The 23,453-nt window shown below is 38.9% G+C and overlaps 1 protein-coding gene and 1 non-coding gene across 2 annotated transcripts; one reads left to right on the top strand and one right to left on the bottom strand.

The window, feature by feature from the left end:
* Positions 1 to 14,409: 14,409 nt before the first annotated feature.
* TRNAD-GUC lies at positions 14,410 to 14,481 on the bottom strand. The gene has a single exon. It is a non-coding gene; the product is annotated as a tRNA-Asp (tRNA).
* A 7,607-nt stretch (positions 14,482 to 22,088) lies between these two features.
* LOC110869463 lies at positions 22,089 to 22,701 on the top strand. The gene is made up of 2 exons (XM_022118716.1): positions 22,089 to 22,273; positions 22,398 to 22,701. The coding sequence occupies exons 1-2, from the start codon at positions 22,089 to 22,091 to the stop codon at positions 22,699 to 22,701; spliced, it is 489 nt and encodes a 162-aa protein (XP_021974408.1).
* Positions 22,702 to 23,453: the final 752 nt, after the last annotated feature.

Raw genomic sequence — 23,453 nt, 5'->3', positions numbered from 1 at the left:
CAGTCCAGCAAGGAAGATTCAGTTGATGAAGGATCGCCGATTGAGAGAAACTTGCTAGGGAATTTCTGGTGATCACGTAAAAGGCGGCTATCCAGACTTGACGCAAGATAAAGATTCCCAGGTGATATCTTTGTTTTTAAGTAGCGAACTAAAAAAAGGGGGTGGGGAACAAAAGGACGTGTTACCTGCAATCAATTTTCTTTGAGAGTTGACTTTTGTGTGATTACAATTCAAAGGAATGTTGGTTTGTTGAAGCAATCAAAAGGAAAAGATACAAAGCTGTTTGTTTTTTTTTTGTTACTTGCCATTAAAAAAAAACAACAGAAGCTATTTAGGAGAGCTTTTTTTAAAAAAATTGCTTCAAGTCCGAGTACCCCTCTTACTTACAACAGGCGAAACCGAAGGATGGGTGATAATGTGAAACGGGGTCAAGAACGCCAAGTTTATAAGTTGATAAAGGCTTTGTATGGGCTTCGTCAAGCACCGAGAGCATGGAATACACGACTCGACTCGGCGTTAAAGGAACTCGGTTTTACTAGGTGCAAACACGAGCAAGCGATTTATAGACGAGAAAGGAACCAACGTTTGCTGTTAGTTGGTACCTATGTTGATGACTTAATTGTGATCGGAGCAACAAATCAAGACATAGTTGATTTCAAGAAACAAATGGAAGCTCGCTTTGAAATGAGTGATCTTGGTTTACTCCATTATTATCTCGGGATCGAAGTTAATCAAGGTGTTCGGGGAATTAGCATCAAGCAATCCGGGTATGCAACTAAAGTTCTAAAAAAACAGTTTGGTTTATGGGAAAGTAACTCGACCCAGTTCCCACTTGATCCTGGATTAAAGTTGACGAAAAAGGATGAAGCCAAGAAGACCGATCCAACCGAGTATCGGAAGGTTGTTGGATGCCTACGCTATTTAACCCACACACGACCGGACTTGTGTTATTCGGTCGGTTATGTTAGTCGTTTTATGCAAGAGCCAACACAGACTCATGCTCAAGCCGTGAAGCAAATCTTGAGGTACTTAAAGGGGAGTATCGACCTCGGTATTTTCTATCTAAAAGGTGGAACCAAGACGTTACATGGGTTTAGTGATAGTAGTCACTCAGTGGATGACGACAATGGGCGAAGCACAACAGGAATAGTCTTTTATTATGGCGATGCACCTATTACGTGGAGTTCTCAAAAACAAAGCACTGTTGCATTATCATCTTGCGAGGCGGAGTTCATGGCAGCTACCTCAGCCGCGTGTCAAGCGTTGTGGCTTCGAGGATTGCTATCGGAGATAACCGGTGAAACGGAGAAGGTGGTGACACTAAGGGTGGATAATTTATCGGCTATTGCTTTGATGAAAAATCCGGTATTTCACGGAAGGAGTAAGCATATACATACACGTTACCACTTTATACGGGAATGCGTTGAACGGGAGCAAATTAAAGTGGAACACGTGAGCGGGGATTTACAACGGGCCGACATCCTCACTAAAGTCTTGGCACGGTTGAAGTTCATCGAGATGAGAGGACTCATTGGTGTCACAAGATTAGGGGGGTGATTGTTAGTCTAATCTTGTGTAAGTTCGGGTAAAAAGTGACCGACTTACAAAGCTCGGGTAAAAAGTGACCGAGTCACAAACTTAGGGGTTTTTTGAGTTAGTTTTTTAATCCTAATTTGAGTCAAAATAGGTTTCTTGTTTAGGTTATATATAGAGGAATTTATGTAACCAGATATACACGATTATTAATAATAAGAACGAGTATTTGATTCAGTACCTGCTGTACCAATTTCTATCAAATACGGTACCAATTTCCATCTTGTAATCAATTTTTCAGTTGATGGATTCTGCATACTAAATTACAATGGTATAGACAACCTGTTGCACAACACGTGGTGGCACTATTTTATGCTTATAAGCTATGAAGGATGTTAATGCACTTTTGGGTGATAAGTGCAAGGCTTCCAACATTTAGGGTCTTTATTGAACAATGTCCAAAGTTTGGAAAGAGTTTATGGCTAGAAAGAGTTTATTGTCTAGAAAGAGTTTATTGGCTAGAAAGAGTTTATTTTGGAAAGAGTTTAATTTTAGACAGAGTTTATTTAGACTAGCTTTGTCTGAGTTTTGGATAGATTAGGCTTGTCTGAGTTTTGTAGCAAAAACTCTGTGCTTGCTTTATGCTTTTTGTTTAGTCCGAGCTTTCTATTTAGTGTGGAAAGTCCGGGTTTCACCTTGTATATATACTTTAATATGGAATAGACAAGGTAACGATTCTGTGTGAATTTCTGTGCCCTAATCATTGTGTTTTGTGTGGCGGCGCTTTGTGTGAGTGACGTCATTCATCTTCATCAAGAATACTCTGTGTATTCTTATTCTTGATTTCTCTCTCAAATCCTTGCATTCTTGTTATCATCTACAGTGGTTGATCATCAGGTGGATTCCGCACACCTGTTGGTTGCTTCAGCTGAGTGAGATCTTGGATTAGGAGGCCTAACAAGTGGTATCAGAGCAGTGTGCTCATACTACTGTAGGTGTTCTTAGTTTGAAGGTTTTGGTGAGATTAGTTCATACTTTGATTGGGTTTAGTGAGATTTTAGTGAGTTTTTGTGTGTTATTCATGATTCTTCATTCATTTCTAGTATTTGGATGATGGATTTTGAGTAGGTTAGTGAGTTTTTAGTGTTTTCTTCATCTGGTTTTACAGGGGTTTTTGTTCTTGTTCATACAGAGCTTTGAAGGAGATAAAGATTCTGAGTTTTGATCTTTGGAAGCTTGGTCTGAGGTTTACACTTTGTGTTTGTGTCTCCGGGGTATTATTGAACCAGTGTGTAGTCACATTGGGGAGATACTCCGAAGATTGGTTCCTTCTGAGTTTTGAAACTTGTCTGAGTTTCAAACCAGTCTGAGCTTTTTTCCCTAGTCTGAGTTTTCCTTTTAGAGATTATTAAGATCTGAGTTTCTTGTTAGTTGGTCCGAATTTTTCTATTTTAGGCATATTGTGTCTGAGTTTTTATCTTGTCTGAGTTTATTTTCTAAGAGTCTGAGTTTATTTTGTTTATTCTAGGTGTCCGAATTTGTTTTATATAGTTAATCTTTGAGTCTGAGTTTTAGAATTTTTGTTATATCCGAGTTTATTACTTAAGTTTTGAGTCCGAGTTTAACTTGAGTCTGAGTGTTATCTCAAGTCTGAGTTTGTTTAGAAATACATTGTATCCGAGTTTAATATATATATATATAGCCCGAGTATTTAAAGTAACGGTGGGTCCGAGTTTATATTGAAGTCCGAGTTATTTAGTATGTCCGAGTTTATTAGAACACTCTTTTGAGTCCGAGTTTATTAGATTGTCTTGAGTCTGAGTTTGTGTTTTTGTTTGAGTCTGAGTTTGTGTCCGAATATCTTTCTTGTCCGAGCTTATTATTAGAGAATATTGAGTCAGAGTTTGTAAGTCTCTAGTCCGAGTTTAATTGTGCTTTGACATATCCGAGTTTATTAAAGTTCTGTCCGAGAAACAAGTTGTCCGAGAAACAAGTTGTCCGAGTTCAACTAGTCTAGTCCGAACTTCACATCAAGTCCGACTTTCAAATCAAGTTGTCCGAGTTTAAAGTTTTATTTTGTATCCGAGTTTAATTAGTTTATATTGTTCTGAGTTTAAATAGTTTTTATCTTGAGTCTGAGTCTTGTCAATATTTGAGTCCGAGTTTAGTTTTAATATCAAGTCAAGTTTAATTAAATTTCAAGTCCGAGGTTATTTTAAATTTCAATGAGTCCGAGTTTGTTTAGTTGTTCTCTTGTCCGAGATTAGTTGTTTTATATAAGTCCGATTTTGGTTAGAGGTCCGAATTTCTTTATATAGTGTGTCTGAGTTTAGTGTTGTCCTAGTTTCTTGTTTTTTGTCCGAGTATTATATTTGTCCGAGTTTCTTATTTTAGAGTCCAAATTAGTCTGAGGTATAAGTATTCCTTAGTTGCTCTGAGGTTAAGTTCCTAACAGTCTAGTCCGAGTTTCTCTGTTGTGTTTATTTCAGGTTTCTGTGATCCGGGATTCACACTCTGATTGAAGCTCACTTCACTGCTTGGAAGTTCTCTGTTGTTGTCCAAAATGGCAAACAACAATCTGACTACAATGGTGCAAAGCCTCAAGCACAATGCTGAGGTAGGAAGTAACGACAAACCTCCTTTGTTGATCAACGAATTTGATTTTCCTGAGTGGAAGGAGCGTTTCGAAAGATATGTTCGAGCAAAAGACATCAAAATCTGGTTGTGCATCGTTAAAGGATGTGGAGCTACTCCAGTACGTACGTTGACGATTGATACGTACTTGGCGCTTACTGACGACCAGAAAAAGTTTTATGACTGTGAAGAGAAAGTTATGTCAATGATAACGATGGCAATGACACAATCTATACTTCACACGTTCCGTAAGAGAAATAGCTCAAAGGAATTGTGGGATAGTATGATCCAGCGATATGAAGGAAACGAAATGTACAAGAAACGACGTCTCGAACGTTTGAAGACTCAATTCGTTGTGTTCAAAGCTTTGAAGAATGAATCATTTGATGACACAGTGAATCGATTTTATCATCTGCTGAGCGAACTTGATAGAAGTAAAGAGGGTATCTACACTGAATTCGAGAAGGTTGAGAAGTTTCTGAATTGTCTTTCGAGAGAATGGAATATGTACACCGCTTTGATCAGAGAGGGTGTTCTCTACGAAGAGCTTACATTGGAAGAAGTTGTTCAGAAGCTGAGGGGTTACGCTTGGAATATGGAAGATCAAGCATCTGAATTCGAGAAGATCCAAGATCCTCAGTTGTATAAGGCTTCGAAACCAACGGATAAGGGTAGTAATGGTGGAGTCGGTGTTGCTTTGTATTCGGAAAATGAAGGTCATGCAAGTGAACACGCCTTCATAAGCAACACAGTCAGTTCAAGTGGAACAACCAATTCAAATCAAGGGATGTACTCTTCTAGTGGCGCTCAGAAATCTCAAGGAACAAGTGTGAACATTCCTAAGATAGATGCAAGCGGGTTGAAGTTGATTGAAGAAAATATGGGTTTGTTGGCGTCCTTCATGACTGCATACGAGAATTTCTGTCTTGGGAAACTCGTTGAACCATCAAGTCTCGATGAAGACTTCGATCAGATAGATCAAGACGAGATGGAAGAACTTGATCTACAGCTCAATATGGCATTGCTAGTCCGTAGAGCGAAGAAGTTTCTGCTGAAGACGGGTAGGAAGTTCATAGGAGGTCAGACAAAGACTCGAATGGGGGTCGACATGTCAAAGGTAAAGTGTTACAACTGTGGTATCTACGGGCATTTCGCACGTGATTGTCGAAAGCCGAAGATGGAAAGATCTGACAGAGACAACAACTCCCGAGGAAACAACTCAAGACCTCAAAACAATGCATCAAATGCTGCCTCCAACTCAAGTGCTCGTTCAAGTGGGTCTGAAAATCTTACACCTTCGACAAACAATGCTATGGTGGCTCAACCTTTACAGAGTGTGACTGAGCCTTATGACTGGGGTTGTGCTTTGGAAGACATCTCAGGAGCTATTGTGTCACAAGCTTTCATAGCTGAAATTGTGAACGAAGAAGTGTTTGAAGAGGTTGTTGAAGAGACAAGCATTGAGGAGCTTGCAGTTGTAGCTGAAGTTCTTGGGGAAGAGTTGGATTCGGGAAATGTTACTGAGAATGAAAGTCCTTCGATCGAAGAGACTGTTGAGAAGTCTAGCAAGACAGAAGATGGAGAAAAAGGAGAACGCTTTGAATTCAACATCTCCACAGCTGAAATGCAGCAATTTGCGGATGCAGAAGCTAAAAGGTTGGAAGAAAATTCCGTAGAAAATGAGGCTTGTGCATTCATGGCTGGCATTGAGGTAAAATCATCTTCTGTAGATAAGCGATGTGCTAGATGTGTTGAGTTTGTGACTAAGATAGATAGATATGCACTTCATAACACAAACTTAATTGCAGATTTAGAAAAATCCAGAGAACTCATTGCTGTTTTGTCTAATTCGGATAAAGAACACCGAATTAAGATAAAAGCACTGAAAAATGATATCTCTGAATTTGAGAGACTTGTGGCTGTGGGTAATCTTAGAAATCAGGAATTAAAATCTGAACTTGAAATGAATCAAAATTGTGTTTTGGAAAAGAACAAAATCATTTTGGAAAAAGATAATCTGATTTTAGATTTGCAACGAAAGATCGAAAAGTTCAGGGATTCATCCGAAGTGATGAACTTTTGTATTAACAGCCAACGTCTCAAAGAATCTGAGGAAGGAATGTTTGGCATTGGTTATAACAAGGTGCCTCCTCCGGTAAACCATAATTATACATCGATGCCAAGCATTGACCCTGAATTGGCAAATTTTGTGCCAAAGACTCCTCTAACGGTTGAACCACAAAGTGAGTCAGAATCTGAACCAGATGAAGTCACTGACTCAGATCAGTCGAAGAAGAGTGGAATTTCAAAGAAAAATGAGGTGAACCTTGAAAATATTGAAAATTTGATAAGCAACAAGATTTTAGAGATTTTCAATCAAGTTCAAAATGAGAAGTCAAAACCTAAGTCACGTGGGAAAACTAAAAAGACTTTGAAAAATATCCCTAAAACTGAGTTTGTTAAAGGGGAGGATTTTGTCAAAGAAGAAGTAAAAATCGAAATAGGTTCCAACTCTCAGTTTGTGAACCAAATTTTGAAAAATTCCACCAACGCCTCTTCATCTTCGACCGATCATGAGGAACGTCCGAAGAACGCTGCGAAAATTCGCAAATGCTACAAGTGTCGTGGGAAAGGACACTTAGCAGCAAACTGTCCAGATGACAGGGGTAAATCACTTGTTGATCCTGATCAAAAGAAACCTTTTGTTGACAAACCACAAAATGAATCAGTTAATGTTGAAAAGAAAAATGGTAAAAATCAAAAGGTTGAGAAAAACAAAGTGATTAAACTAGAAGTAAAGCCTGATGTTAAACCAAATGTTAAATCACAACAAAATCAGGATCAAGAGGAGAAACCCGTTGTTATTAACCGTGGGGACAGATCAGAAAATGTGCCTCAAAGACATGATACTCGTGAGAAAACCCCTCACAGACGACAAAATCATGTCACCTTTCAAGGCGTTGAGAATGACAAACGTTCTGGAGGTTCGAACAACAACTATGCTAGACCTCATGCACAGAACAGATTCGTGAATGATCGAAATGGGTCACCCCCCCGATTTCCAAATCAAAGACCGCATTCGGATAATCATCCACGATCATTCTCAAGACACGAAGATGCTCCTAGATTTGGTAGGAATTTTGATCCTCCCAGGAATCAAAATTACAATTACCAAAACTATGGAAACCGAGGGTATGGAAACTCTGGTTATACCAACAGATCGTCAACTCCGTACAATCCACGATTTGCGGGGACTCATTCCAACAATTTCCGAAATGGAAATGGTGGACACAGAGGCGATGATGGTTATTTCAAATAGTTTTCTTATGTTGACGAATCAGGACGACCCAAGACCATCATGGCTTGGGTCCCACACTCTAACTAAATTTTTGTTGGGGAGTGTAGGAGCAGCTGAAGAGGGCTATCTATATTTGGTATATCGATAGTGGCTGTTCCAGACACATGACAGGAAATAAAGAATTATTGAACAATTTTAAACAATTTCGTGGTGGTTATGTGAATTTTGCTGGTGAAAAGGGTGGTTATATCACCGGTGAGGGCTCCGTGTCGAATGGAAAAATCACGCTGCATAAAGTGAACTACGTTGAAGAACTGAAGCATAACTTGATGTCGGTTTCTCAAATCTGTGATAACAAGTACACGATGCTGTTCACTGATAAAGCTTGCTTCGTATTGCGTCCGGGATTTGTTGTTCCTGAAGATTGGATCGTTATGAGGGCTCCAAGGGTGAATAACACATATGTCATGGACATGCGCCCGTTGGTTAACTCATCTGCTCCAGTGACTTGTCTACTTTCAAAGGCGACTGAAGATCAATCGTATCTCTGGCATAGGCGAATGGGCCACGTGCATCTGCGAAAAATGAACCACTTAGTGAAAAACAACTTGGTGTTGGGGGTTCCTTTACGTAGTTTCAATATGCACAACAAATGTGAATCATGTGAAAAAGGAAAAATCAAACGAAAGCCTCATAAACTGAAAACAGTTAACTCTATCCAAAAACCACTTGAGTTGCTTCACATGGATCTTTTCGGCCCGATCCATGTTGCTAGCATTGGTGGTATGTCTTATTGCTTAGTTGTCACTGACGATTTCTCACGTTACTCATGGGTATTTTTCTTAAAAACAAAGGATCAAACCGCTGGTATTTTAAGAGATTTATTCAAACAACTTGAGAAAAATTATTCACTTCCTATTAAGAAAATCCGAAGTGACAACGGCACTGAGTTTAAGAATCAGTATATGGATGAGTTATGTCGGGAAATGGGAATCATTCATCAGTTCAGCGCTCCATATGTTCCTCAACAGAACGGAGTTGCAGAACGGAAGAATCGTACCCTAATTGAGGCGGCCCGCACTATGCTTTCTGAATCAAAATTACCAATTTTCTTCTGGGCCGAGGCAGTGAACACTGCATGTTATGTGTTAAATCATGTGCTTACTGTCAAAAGAGAAGATAAAACTTGTTATGAATTGCTTGAAGGCAGGAAACCGAACCTATCTGGTTTTCAACCTTTTGGGATTAAGTGTGTTATCAAACGCACCAAAGATACTCCGAAAATGGGAGAAGTTGGTGAAATTGGTTTCTTCTTGGGTTATATAAGCCAATGGAACTCCAAACAAACGCGTTTATAACATCAAGAAGCAAACAGTGGAGATCGTGTTTGATATAACTCCTTTGAGTTTCGATCCTCCACCGTCCGAATTCGGTCCCAAAAGCGGATATGATTATGATAAATTGTTTGATTCGTTTGATCTTCCTGATGTTTCAGAAGAAGATTCGGAGGTTGTATACACACATCTTGTGAACAAAGATGAAGTGGATGCGAGCTGGAGAGCAAGTATTCCTACTAATGTGTCTTCGAATGTTCCAGTCGCTGATTCTTCGATCGTAAATGATGTTGTTGCTGAGCAGATCCCCAATGCAGCGGCTCAAACTACAAGTGGTGATCTATACGTTGACTTTTCAGCATATCCAAATGTTGTGGCGTCTTCTGGTAATGATGAAGCTTCTAGTAGTAATGCAAATGCTGAGGGGGAGATTCAATCGAATTTGGGAAACAATCTTCAAGCTCCGGCAATCCCAGTTCCAAGAACAAATATTCATCATCCTGTTGATAATATTATTGGGAATCCAACTGTGGGAGTGCAAACGCGAAGGAGTATTTCAGAAATGCAATGTTTATTCTCTGCTATCAAGAAAGAGGAAATCTACAATCTTAGCCTACATGAATGTTTTATCTCTCAGATAGAGCCGAAGAACTATCAAATGGCTTTGAAGGATAATTCTTGGTGTGAGGCGATGCAAGAAGAGTTAGCTCAGTTCGACAAGTTAAAGGTGTGGAATTTGGTCGATCTTCCAAAGGGCCAGCATGCAATCAACACGAAATGGGTTTTCAAGTGCAAGAAGGACGATAAGGGTGTCGTTGTCAGAAACAAAGCACGGTTGGTTGTTCAAGGCTTCAATCAGGAAGAAGGGATTGATTATACAGAAGTTTATGCACCGGTGGCAAGATTGGAAGCTATTCGTTTGTTTCTGGCCTTTGCTGCACACATGCGTATCAAAGTCTATCAGTTGGATGTGAAAAGCGCATTCCTTTACGGGAAATTGCATGAAACTGTGTATGTGTCCCAACCGCCGGGTTTTGAAGCTCCAGGGTTAGACAACAAGGTCTATTTGTTGGACAAGGCTCTCTATGGTCTCCATCAGGCCCCTCGAGCTTGGTACGAGACGTTGTCAAAGCATCTTTTGGAGCATGGGTTCTCGCGTGGTGCAATCGACTCCACATTGTTTATTTTGAAGAAAGGGGGAGATTTTCTGATCGTGCAAATTTACGTTGATGACATAATTTTTGGTTCTTCAAATGAAGAGTTGTGTCGTGAGTTTGAGAAGGTGATGAAGTCAAAGTTTGAAATGAGCGCGATGGGCGAGTTATCATTCTTTTTAGGTCTTCAAGTGAGTCAAGAAAAAACCGGGACGTACGTGTATCAGACAAAGTATGTCCACGAGATTCTCAAGAGATTTGGACTGGAAGATAGCTTACCCTATGACACGCCTCTACCAATAAATCTCAAGCTTACACCCGATGATGAGAAAGATCCTGAAGTGGATCCGACTCTATATCGAGCAATGATAGGTTCATTGATGTATCTTACTGCCTCACGACCAGATATTATGTTCTCTGTCTGTTTGTGTGCTAGGTACCAATCAACTCCGAAGGAGTCGCACTTGAAAGCCGTCAAGCGTATTTTCAGATATCTGAAAGGAACGCCTAAGCTTGGATTGTGGTATCCAGCTGAAGGTGGTCTGGATTTGATGGCGTATGCTGATGCAGATTTCGGAGGGTGCCGGATGAATAGAAAGTCAACCTCTGGTGGCGCACAACTTCTTGGAAACCTTCTTGTCTCTTGGCAATGCAAAAAGCAAGTTGCCGTTTCTCTATCCACGTGTGAGGCCGAGTACATTGCTGCTTCAAGCTGTTGTGCTCAGGTCTTGTGGATTCAGCAGCAAATGAGGGACTACGGTTTGAATTTTACTCGAACTCCTATCCTTGTTGATAATAACTCTGCCATTTCCATAACAAACAATCCGGTAAATCACTCACGCACTAAGCACATTGATGTTAGGCATCACTTTATTCGCGACTGTGCTGAGAAGGGTTTAATTGAAGTGGTTAGGGTAGACACCTTGGATAATCTTGCTGACCTGTTTACGAAAACATTCGATCGGGCTAGATTTGAAAATCTGGTCCGAATGATTGGCATGATCAACCCAGAGTAAAATACTTTCTAAACTCGCATAGAAACTTTATTTTATCTTTTCTGTACAGTTCTTACCGTTTTCGAAAAATTGAAAAACTCCAAAAATATTTTACTTAGTTGTAGGATAAATTTCAGAAAAATAAAAAACATTTGAAAAATCTAAAATGAAGTCGTGTTGAGATATAAGGGAAATGATAGTACATCGGTTAGTCGTATCTGGTGCAGGACTATGGCTATATATATATATGAGATTAACTATTAAATGTGACAGCTTCATTATACGTTGCATCGGTAGGTTTTACGCGTAAATAAGAACCTGTTTTTGGTATATAAACATAATGAACTGCGTAACTCGTGTGGCGCATCTCTCGGATATATGGTCTTGGTACCGTAATTTCGTTTGATAGATTGCCGAGGTTCTGAGATACGTGGTCTTTATGTTGTTTATCATCTGGGTATCATGGTTGCTTCTTTTACCGGAAAATAACGGGGACGCAAGTCCAGATCTTCCATGATACCATACATACGTGTAAATATCTTCAAAACATGATGCACCCGACCCGAATAAGTGATAAACAATCACATGTCCCTCAAAATCTTGCGGGAGTCAAGTCTATCTTCAATAAGTGATTCTATCACAAATGACTAGCTCCTGTGCCCTTTGCATCTGAAAATCAAATAAGTGAGTATCTCACATAAGCTTATACGTCAAAAACAGATGATAAATGGTATACTCACCAGTAAGATGATCTCTCGTGCATACCTTGATACGGGAGTATATTCTGAGGTGGGTAAACACAGTTAATGTCAGCTTAATACACTTAATTCCATATCTCGAAAACAGTGTTCGAAAGCGCGCTAAAACTTAAGTGGACCACAATACCGTTGAACGTCTTGAACTGTCAACATTAGTCTAAAACATTAAAGCTAAATGCTATGGTTTTTGTGTTGGATACCGACAGAAAAACCGATATGATTCCTTTGCTCCGACTTCACAAAAAGATAATTAGTGTAAATACGTTCTAGGTTTTATTTCCTTTTCAGTCAAAATTTGAAAAATCACAAAAAGATTTTGCTTTCTTGTTTCTATGTGCGAGTTATCATATTAAGTATACTCTAGGGTTGTGAAAATTGTTTAAATAAGTTATTAAATATTGATTGTTTAATATTTCAATTGTTTATTCTGGGGTATTGGAAGTTATTTTTGGGATCCAGGTTTGGGCCGATATCTTTGGGGTCAAGTTTCTTAATCCTGGGTTAAGTGTTTCAGGTCTGGATCGTTCATCTCAAGATGAAAGATTGGAGAAGCTGTGTGCATCTGGATCGTTCATCTCAAGATGGAATATTTGGAGAAGCTGTGTGCATCTGGCTCGTGCATCTCAAGACTGGGGAATCAGTGATTTCTAAAACGAAAGTGACGGAGGAGATTGCTAAGGTGCTGGATCTGATTTGGCTTGCAAACTTAAGGGGAGCACATCTGAAGAAGCTTCGGCGCCTGCCTCTAAAATACAATGAAGAAGATCGTGTTCTAGCTGACCAGTCCATCAAGTTGGTTCAGTTCTGTGTGAAGAACAAGGTCTGGGCAGGAAGCAGCTCTCGAAGAAAGGATGAAGATCTCAAGTCCAATGAAGACCATGCACTGATCAAGGGGGAGTTTGTTAATGCACTTTAGGTGATAAGTGCATGACTCCCATGTTACCAATGGAAGTTTGAAGATCTCAAGTTCAATGAAGACCATGCACTGATCAAGGGGGAGTTTGTTAATGCACTTTTGGGTGATAAGTGCAAGGCTTCCAACATTTAGGGTCTTTATTGAACAATGTCCAAAGTTTGGAAAGAGTTTATGGCTAGAAAGAGTTTATTGTCTAGAAAGAGTTTATTGGCTAGAAAGAGTTTATTTTGGAAAGAGTTTAATTTTAGACAGAGTTTATTTAGACTAGCTTTGTCTGAGTTTTGGATAGATTAGGCTTGTCTGAGTTTTGTAGCAAAAACTCTGTGCTTGCTTTATGCTTTTTGTTTAGTCCGAGCTTTCTATTTAGTGTGGAAAGTCCGGATTTCACCTTGTATATATACTTTAATATCGAATAGACAAGGTAACGATTCTGTGTGAATTTCTGTGCCCTAATCATTGTGTTTTGTGTGGCGGCGCTTTGTGTGAGTGACGTCATTCATCTTCATCAAGAATACTCTGTGTATTCTTGATTTCTCTCTCAAATCCTTGCATTCTTGTGTTCATCTACAGTGGTTGATCATCAGGTGGATTCCGCACACCTGTTGGTTGCTTTAGCTGAGTGAGATCTTGGATTAGGAGGCCTTACAAGTTTTGTTAATGCACTTTAGGTGATAAGTGCATGACTCCCATGTTACCAATGGAAGTTTGAAGATCTCAAGTTCAATGAAGACCATGCACTGATCAAGGGGGAGTTTGTTAATGCACTTTTGGGTGATAAGTGCAAGGCTTCCAACATTTAGGGTCTTTATTGAACAATGTCCAAAGTTTGGAAAGAGTTTATGGCTAGAAAGAGTTTATTGTCTAGAAAGAGTTTATTGGCTAGAAAGAGTTTATTTTGGAAAGAGTTTAATTTTAGACAGAGTTTATTTAGACTAGCTTTGTCTGAGTTTTGGATAGATTAGGCTTGTCTGAGTTTTGTAGCAAAAACTCTGTGCTTGCTTTATGCTTTTTGTTTAGTCCGAGCTTTCTATTTAGTGTGGAAAGTCTGGGTTTCACCTTGTATATATACTTTAATATGGAATAGACAAGGTAACGATTCTGTGTGAATTTCTGTGCCCTAATCATTGTGTTTTGTGTGGCGGCGCTTTGTGTGAGTGACGTCATTCATCTTCATCAAGAATACTCTGTGTATTCTTGATTTCTCTCTCAAATCCTTGCATTCTTGTTATCATCTACAGTGGTTGATCATCAGGTGGATTCCGCACACCTGTTGGTTGCTTCAGCTGAGTGAGATCTTGGATTAGGAGGCCTAACAAAGGAATAACGTCTGGCCTTATTGTATGTGGCCTCGAGTTTCGACCAATGTAAGAGCAAGAATAGCTAGAAAATTCCGACCACATTGTGTTCTAATTATTCGTATTTTTGCAACTTCCATTTTCGTCCAGACGATGTATGTGGCACATGAAGAAAAACACCATAAATTGGTACTGCCAAAGTTTATGTACTTTTTTGGAATGTGTAGGTTAAGGAACCCATTTGTTGGAAATAATAGTAGTTTTAATTAGGTAATCAATTGACTCGTATAACGATGCCTTAGCGAATCATCCCGTCGGTTACATAAGTAATAGAGCGTTTCTTTCATTTCAAAGTTTATGTCAAGTGTCAACACTATTAAATAATACAATTTAATTTGAGGAACCCGTGTAACACACGGGTATTTAAACTAGTAGACTATATAATAAAACATTTGAAGTGATGAAAAGTGGTTTGAGGAAAAAATTGTTAATCGCCATTGCCGGGGATCGAACCCGGGTCACCCGCGTGACAGGCGGGAATACTCACCACTATACTACAACGACTTGTTTGTCATTTTTATATAGATTGTGGTCTAAACTAATGTTTTTGTTAATAAAAAATATATGAAACTCTCCTATAGAACATATCTAGAGAAGCAAGATGAGTAGAAGTCCAAATATATGAAACTCTCCTATAGAACATATCTAGAGAAGCAAAACGCATGAATGGCCTTGGATTTATGGAAGGAATGGTCTTCAAGATGGCCTCCTACACTGAGTCCCTACTTCTGCTTAATCACCCTGATTCTATCATTGAATGACTTCAACTTGCATCTACTTCCTTTATTCCCATCCTTTTTGTGTTATTTATTATTATTGTTTAGACAGACAGACAGACATAAATTTTGTTAGTTGCAATACATGTGATGCAAACATTCTTTCAGCATACTTTTCTGCAAGTACTGATGTTGTTACTTCTAAACCAAACAAACAGTAAACATACACCAAATACAGGGCTGACTGTAGTCAACGTCTGGTCAAAGTTTTGATGATTCCGATTTCCTTGTAATTGTTCCCTACTCTTGTAGGTATACTTTTTCATTTCATGATAATGTTGTTGTTTCATTAACACAACGACTTGCCAATAACTATATCTTGACCCGTTTAACATTAATTCACTATATTTTTGACATGTTTAGAATTATATTGATATATTTTGACCGGTCAATTTGCTGCGTTTCAAAAGCTTCCTCTTCCAGTTACACATTTGATCTCAAAAGTTCACTCTACTTGTTTAATTATTATTATTTTTTTAATCTTTGTTTTGGTTGTTAGGCTTTGTCTTTTGCATTTTTAAATATGTTGGTTTCTGTTTGGAACGAGAACTGGCCATTTGATTGCTTAACAAGATCTATATACTATACCTCTCGATGCATCACGTCTCAGTTTCTCGTCAATAATGGCGGTTCACGCAAGAAAGAAGCAACCATCTGCATAACCGAAGCTCGAGCATGAAAGACGACCCTGATTCTCATTAGGCAGGCGAGCTCTTCAGCTCATGTTAGGTTTTTTTTTTTAAGTACTTCAACAGTCAACACTGATCTTCCACCAGGTAATCTCAAGTTGGCCTTCTGTTTGCGTTTAAATTTATTTCACGTAAACTAATAACTGTTGTTTAGGTCAGTTATTAATTTATTATGAAATGAAATTCTCTACTTGATGGGGATTATTGATTGTATTCATGTATTGACGCATGTGTATGATTCTTATATAGTTATTGCATTTTGCCCTAGGAGCGGTTGGTCTCAACAGTGAAGTAAGGATCTGTACACGTTTGTTATTCGGGTTACTTGGGTATTTGGATTGTTAGCGGTTGGTTGGTTTTAATTTTTTTTTTAATTGTAAGAGTTTTTTTTTATAACATATCTAAAGTTGGTTAGACTAGAACTTTAGATATGTTATCAACTTTTGAAGAATCACGTTGATAATTCAAAAGAAATGGGTTTCAAGACTTTACCGTGTGTTTTTAAATAATGATACTCACAAAGTTGCACACTTTTACCTCTATATTCATAAAATCCCCATCTTTGTTTCATCGCACAAGAACCTGGTTGTTGTTGGTTTATCAAAGCTTATAGAATTACCCAAGTCTATAAGCTTAGAAAGAGATATTGTCAAGTCAATAGTTAGGAATTTCAATTGGGAAGAAATGACCCTAACTATACATAAAGAGGGTAATACCCATGTCTTCCCTATTACAATTAACGATTTTTATGAGATAATGGGTATACGAGATGGAAATGTCTCATCATCATCAACTAAAGAGAATGTCTCATCATCATCAACTAAAGAAGTGGATGCCGATCTTCTCAAGAAATATTGCAACTTGGAAAAAAATGACAAATACAAGAATATCAATATTAAGACGGTTCAGGAGTAACTCGAGAAAAGTAACTTGAGAAAACTGATGATGGCGATGTTATTAGGCAAACTTTTGTCTTAATAGCATTGCACTATATTGTTTGTCCTGCTTGGGGGGTATATTGGGTAAAAAGTATTTGTCGTATGTGGAGAATGCAAATAAACTTCATGAGCAACCGTGGGCAACTCTTGCTCTTGAAAGTCTCAAGAATGGCATTCAAATATTTATTAAAGGGGATGGGATTGAGAAGAATCTAGGTGGGTGTGTCCTCTTTTTACAGTTATACTGTATGAATAAGAGAATGGAAGCGCTGAACATTTCAGAGATCAATATCAATGACGATATGACTAAAGAGTTCTGCAATGGTTGGATGGTTAGTGAAAATATGTATAGTATTTTATTATGTTTACTAATATTATGACTTTTGTGATCTTTTTAACTGATTTCGCCCTACTTACAGATTTACCATGCTCCCGAGAGGAAGAGAAAGAAAAACTTGGCAGAAAAGATTTGCAAAGACCTGAAACATATATCTCATCTTATCAAGGCTGAACCAGAAAATGTAGAGCTGGGGTTACTTTTGGAGCTTGATAAATTGAACGAGAAATTTAAGAGTTCGGTTTCTTCTAAGAGTTCAATTTCTTCTCATGCTTGGAATATTGGGGAAGCTTCTACAAGTGCTACTGGGGAAGCTTTTACAAGTGGTGGATGGGGTGATGTAGTCCTTTTAGATACTGATTTTCAGATGCTTGAGCCTAGACAGTGGTTGAATGATACGCATATGGACTTTTACCTTAGTATGTGTTTAACTGTTTTTTCTTTTATCTTTGCTATTGGTTTAATTGATTTTGATTAACTTTTACCTTCGGTATGTGTTTTGGCCAGATATTTAGGGCGGAATGCATCTCCAAAAATTGGAGCAATAAGTGATTATCACTTAGCCAGCATGTTTTTTTTACTTGAAGCTGAAAGATGTTCTATCACCGAAGGTTAATATCATTTCCCCCACTCTATGCAGTTACAGCGGTCCAAAATCATATGGCGGTCAAGGTCCGCTATGTGATATATAGGTTATAGCGGTGATATAGCAGTAACTTTTATATCATATGCATGATTATGTATTTATTTGTATTCCTTGAATAGGGAATTGCTGAAAACTCGTTTGACAAGTTAAAAAGGTGGTGGCGTGGAGACAATATATTTCAGAAAGAATATATTGTTATCCCAATTAGTGAAAGGTATGTTTTTCTAAGATATATACATTCAACGACAATTTGTTTTAAATCAGATATTTACATATATACATTCAACGACAATTTGTTTTAAAGGTATGTTTTTCTAAGATATATACATGTATTATAGAGACGGTTTTCACTCAAATAATGTTAATTAGTTATTATTATTGATAATATAATTATTTAAAACCCGACCCAACCCATATTTTTATTCGTGTCAACCCATATTTTCGGGTCAACCCGACCTAACCCAACCCATATTTTTATTCGTGTCGGGTCGTGTCGACCCATTTAAATTCGTGTCGTGTTCGGGTTGTGTTTCGGGTCAACCCAGTTTACGTTCATATACGAATATGAGTAATATCTATTGACTTTGTGTCGGGCAAATTTTCAGTTTAAGATGGAGTGCTTTGAAACTAAAGAAATTGATGGTTTGAGAAGTAGATTGAAAAGCTTAATCATGAAAGAAAGAGAGGAGCAGAAGATGAAAAAAAGAGAGGAGCAGAAGAAGCTGTTGGAGAAACCGATCGCTGTGAAGAAGAAGCCGCAGCAGGCACGTTGAAATATTATAGTAGTAGGAAAGCAAATACAGTAGCAGGTCAATCTGGGGAACATGGGGAGCAACACCGCTTTAAAGAACTAGGAGCAGGTGACGATAATACAAACCGAAATATGCTCGTTTGAGTTGCGGTGAACCTAAGTTTGATGATAATACAAACCAGATAATCTGACCCGTCTGTCGGCTGACGAGCATATACAAACCGAAAAAACAGGACCGGTAACTCAACCCGTTTACCGAAATATGCTCGTTTGATGATAATACAAACAGATAATCTGACCCGTCTGTCGACAGAAGAGCATATACAAACAGAAAAAACAGGACCGCTAACTCAACCCGTTTACCGAAATATGCTCACCCGAAATATGCTCGCCCGGATTGATGATAATACAGGAGCAAGTGGTGAAGATACAGGCGCAGCAGGTCATACATGCGCAGCAGGTGATGATGCAGCTTTGATAGGAGCAGATGCAACTGTGATAGGAGCAGATGCAGCTGTGATACCAAAAAAAAAGAGGCGGAAGGTAAGTCAAAAAACAGAATTCCGCCGACTTGATTTCAATCCTGGTTCAAGTATTATTACTAACCAAAGCAAGAAGGTTTTAAGATCGAAGAAAACAATATAGTCGGTTTGTTTAAGTTTTACATACTAATATTCTGATGGAATTTTAAGTAGTGAACATTTTGATTGGATTCTAATATTCTGAAGTTACCAGGGTTAATATTCTGAAGTTACCATGGTTCCCCTTTTTAATGCCGAGCTTTAGATCCCACCTAAGGTTAGAATTTGGAACCAAAAAGTGGGAACCAAGGCCACAGCCATAGATCCCACCTAAGGTTATAAATTGGAACCAAAAAGTGGGAACCAAGGCCACAGCCATAGATCCCACCTAAGGTTATAAATTGGAACCAAAAAGTGGAAACGGAGACCCCAGCCGTAGATCCCACCTAAGGTTTGAACTAGGAACCAAAAATTGGGACATTCAGATTTCATAAGAAAGGATAAGAAAGGATGATAATTGCAAAATACAGAAATTGACACGTGTAATTAAAATAAATAAATTATAACTTAAAGCCCAAACTAAGTATTTAACTTTTAATTTCAAAAACAACTTCTCTTTAAAATAAAAATATTAACTTCTTTAAAATTATTAAACGGGTTAACCAACCCAATTTTTAACGGATCGGGTTCGAGTTGACCTGTTTTTTAAACGTGTCAGGTTCGGGTTGACCTGCTTAAGAAAATTAATTTGATTATTCCCGTTTAGTTAAAAGAAAATATTAAAAAAACGTTTGGATTCTTTATTCATCCTTGTATTAATAAAAATCGTCTTCGCCAACAAGTTTTATTAGAGCCAACTAAAACTAGCCATAAGTTTAAATTCGTCGGTTTCAATGATTTTGAACCAAACCCGTCGGCTCCAACAACTTTTGAAAAAAAAACCGCCATCCTGCCAAAACCAAGGTTGATCGCCCCCGCCAAATTTAGAACCAATTATGTCGGTTCGATTACTTTTGAGCCAAATCTGTCGACTCAGACAACTTTTGAATCAAACATATTATATAAGTTTAAAATTTTTATTTTTATATAATTATATTTATTTTTTCTTATAATTTGTTTTTACATTATCCAACCAAGTAGGAGGTAATTTCTCTATCATGGCTGCCACTTGAAAAGTCTCGCTAAGTACCATTCCCTCAGCATGGATGTCGTGTAGTATAATTTGCAACTCTTGGACTTGGTTCATAACAGTCTTGTTATCAACTATTTTGAAGTCCAAGAAACGGGCGACAACAAATTTCTTTGTTCCCGCATCCTCCGTTTTGTACTTTTTATCCAAGGACTCCCATAATTCTTTAGAAGTCTTGATATTATAGTACACATTATACAAGGCATCCGAGAGACCGTTGAGTACATAGCCTCGACAAATGAAATCCGAGTGCTTCCAAGCCTCTACCACGCTCAGAGCCTGAGCGTCGGTCTCCCCTTCCGCAGGTTGGGGAGCGGTTTCTGTCAAGAACCTCGCAAGGTTCATTGTGGTCAAGTAGAAGAACATCTTCTGTTGCCACCTCTTGAAGTGGAGACCCGAGAACTTCTCGGGTCGTTCAGCATGATTTGCCACTATGGACGCTCCCACAGTGTTGGCAGGGGTTCCAACGACAACATTAGTGTTGCTCGTGTTCACATTTTCAGTCGACATTCTGAAAAGTTTCAAGAAAACAAGTTAAAATCTGTTTTCAAAATAATAAAGACGCTACTTTATTATTATTAGGAGTTCAAAAATTCAGCCGTATAGCTTCTAAGTCCAACTTTGAAGACTACAACAGTAGGATTTTTAGAACTCAGCGACAGAAAGGAGTAGAAGTAGATTCTGTTTTGACAAAGTCGCTACTTTGAATCAAAACAGGAAGAAAACCTGTTTTTAAAACACAAGTGTATGAATTCAAAACTGGTTCGGATTCAAAGCAGAATATGTTTGTGATTCTACACGAACGGTGTTTTTAAAAATTTGTTTTAAGATTGTAGGAATCCGTTCGTGCAAAATTAAATAAAACTTTATTAACTTGAATTACAAATACTTAATTATTTAGTCGGAGTCGAACCGTAAGGCGCGTAGGTCCCTAACGAGCGTCGAAACTAAGATCGTTGTTAAAATATAAAACTTCGATCTTAGTTTCGACGCTCGTTAGGGACCTACGCGCCTTACGGTTCGACTACGACTAATTAAAAAAATACATATTTTAACGACGAACTTAGTTTCGACGCTCGTTAGGCCCGTACGCGCCTTATGGCCTTGGGATTTATCATTTATGGAATGGTCTTCAAAATGGCCTCCTACACCGAGTCCCTACTTCTGCTTAATCACCCTGATTCTATCATTGAATGATTTCAACTTGCATCTACTTCTTTTATTCCCATCCTTTTTGTGTTATTTATTATTATTGTTTAGAAAGACAGACAGACAGACAAACATAAATTTTGTTAGCTGCAATACATGTGATGCAAACATTCTTTTAGCATTCTTTTCTGCAAGTACTAATGTCGTGACTTCTAAACCAAACAAACAGTAAACATACACCAAATACAGGGCTGACTCTAGTCAACGTCTGGTCAAAGTTTTCATGATTCTGATTTCCTTGTAATTGTTCCCTACTCTTGTAGGTATACTTTTTCGTTTCATGATAATGTTGTTTCATTAACACAACGGCTTGCCAATAACTATATCTTGACCCGTTTAACATTAATTCACTATATTTTTGACATGTTTAGAATTATATTGATATATTTTGACCCGTCAATTTGCTGTGTTTCAAAAGCTTCCTCTTCCGGTTACACATTTGATCTCAAAAGTTCACTCTACTTGTTTAATTATTATTATTTTTTTAATCTTTGTTTTGGTTGTTAGGCTTTGTCTTTTGCATTTTTAAATATGTTGGTTTCGGTTTGGAACGAGAACTGGCCATTTGATTGCTTAACAAGATCTATATACTATACCTCTCAATGCATCACATGTCTCAGTTTCTCGTCAATAATGGCGGTTCACGCAAGAAAGAAGAAACCATCTCCATAACCAAAGCTCGAGCATGAAAGACGGCCCTGATTCTCATTAGGCAGGCGAGCTCTTCGGCTCATGTTAGGGTTTTTTTTAAGTACTTCAACAGTCAACACTGATCTTCCACCAGGTAATCTCAAGTTGGCCTTAATAGAATATTATTGTAGAAAATATTGTGATTAAATATATTATATTGTTTCCATATTTATGAGATCCTTATTGATCTCAATTGTATTATTTATACCAAGGTTAATGAGAAGAGAAGACAAGCATTGATAATTATCTCTTACATGGTATCATTTTAACCCTATCCCCACCTTCCCGTTGCCGTCTTTCTTTACCGCTGCCGACTTCCTTCTGCTTCGGCAGCTTCGGCAGTTGCTTCTCTTCTCCTTCACCTCATGAATACCCCACCTCCTACCTCTCCCGTTCCGACGGACCCCAAACCCGAGCCAACAGACACCAAAATACATCCGCGGTTACCGTATCCAGCATCAAAAACTTCATCCCTATCCTTCTCGAGATGGAAACCGGACAGTACTCTTCATGGTGCGAACTTTTTCGCATTCATTGCCGGGCCTTTCAGGTAATTGATCATCTCTCCCCCAAGCCGGATACCAAACCGGCTACCACCACCTCCACGGATCCCAAACCGGCTACCTCCACGGATGAACTTTGGGATCGGCCATTGTCTTGCAATGGATTTATAGCACGATCTCGAACGACCTTCTTAGCACCATCATACGTCCGGGTAACACCGCCTATGATGTGTGGTCAACTCTTGAAGGCCTCTTCCATGACAACAAGAATGCTCGTGCCATACACCTCATGCAATGCTTTGCAACCACCAGGCTAGACGGATTCCCCAATATGTCCGCCTATTGTCAAGCTATCAAATCTTTAGCCGACCAACTAGCAAATGTCGGAGCCCCTCTTGACAACAAACGGCTTGTTCTTCATCTCCTTGCCGGGCTTACGGACCAATATGAAGGTACCTCTACTATTCTTCAGTAAAAGGAACCTACACCATCCTTCTATGAGGCCCGGTCACAACTTTGCATGATTGAAAACCAGAAAGCGGAAAAAGCTATATATGCCTCTCAACAGGTGGCCCATGCACTCACTGCCACAACTACTAAGAACCCCAACCCACCCGATCAATCCATCAGTACCACTGCATACTGCAGCCGTGGCCGAGGGCGTGGTGGTCGCGGCCGAGGACGTGGTCGTCGTGGTCGTTCACAGCAACCTCATGGTGCTTGGACTTCACCGACCACTTACACTTGGACACTCCCTGCTCCATGGAACCCACCCACTCAACCCCCCACTGCCGCCAACTCATCATGGCTCCAATGGGCTCCACCGCCTCCACCGTGCCCCTACCCGACTACCTCGCCACAATCATCTGCTAAACCAGGTCAACGTATCCTCGGTCCCGGCCCAAACCAGGCTCATCAGGCATCAACAGTTCCTACTGATATTCAACAGGCACTATACACCATGTCCCTCAATCCTCCATCTTACAACAATGGCGTCATGGACACTGGTGCAACTATAAGCATGGATCGCAATGCAGGTAATTTCCATACTATTTTTAATAATGGCATGAATGAAAATATTATTGTTGGTGATGGCACAAACATTCCGGTGCTTGGACATGGACCTCAAACCTTCCCACCACCTTACCCACCCTTTACTTTAAACCGTGTCCTTTATGCCCCAAACCTTATTAGAAAACTTATTTCTGTCCGTCAATTTACAAAAGA

This window comes from Helianthus annuus, chromosome 8, assembly GCF_002127325.2.
Source record: "Helianthus annuus cultivar XRQ/B chromosome 8, HanXRQr2.0-SUNRISE, whole genome shotgun sequence".
Taxonomy (NCBI): domain Eukaryota; kingdom Viridiplantae; phylum Streptophyta; class Magnoliopsida; order Asterales; family Asteraceae; genus Helianthus; species Helianthus annuus.
The sequence above is the reverse complement of the archived record's forward strand: the minus strand, read 5'-3'. Positions and strand labels throughout refer to the sequence as shown.

Excerpts from the sequence above, each read along its gene's own strand:
- LOC110869463 (XM_022118716.1), top strand. The coding sequence starts at position 22,089 with ATGAATACCCCACCTCCTACCTCTCCCGTTCCGACGGACCCCAAACCC. Across the intron at positions 22,274-22,397 it reads TTCATTGCCGGGCCTTTCAG|CACGATCTCGAACGACCTTC; the intron begins GTAATTGATCAT and ends ATGGATTTATAG.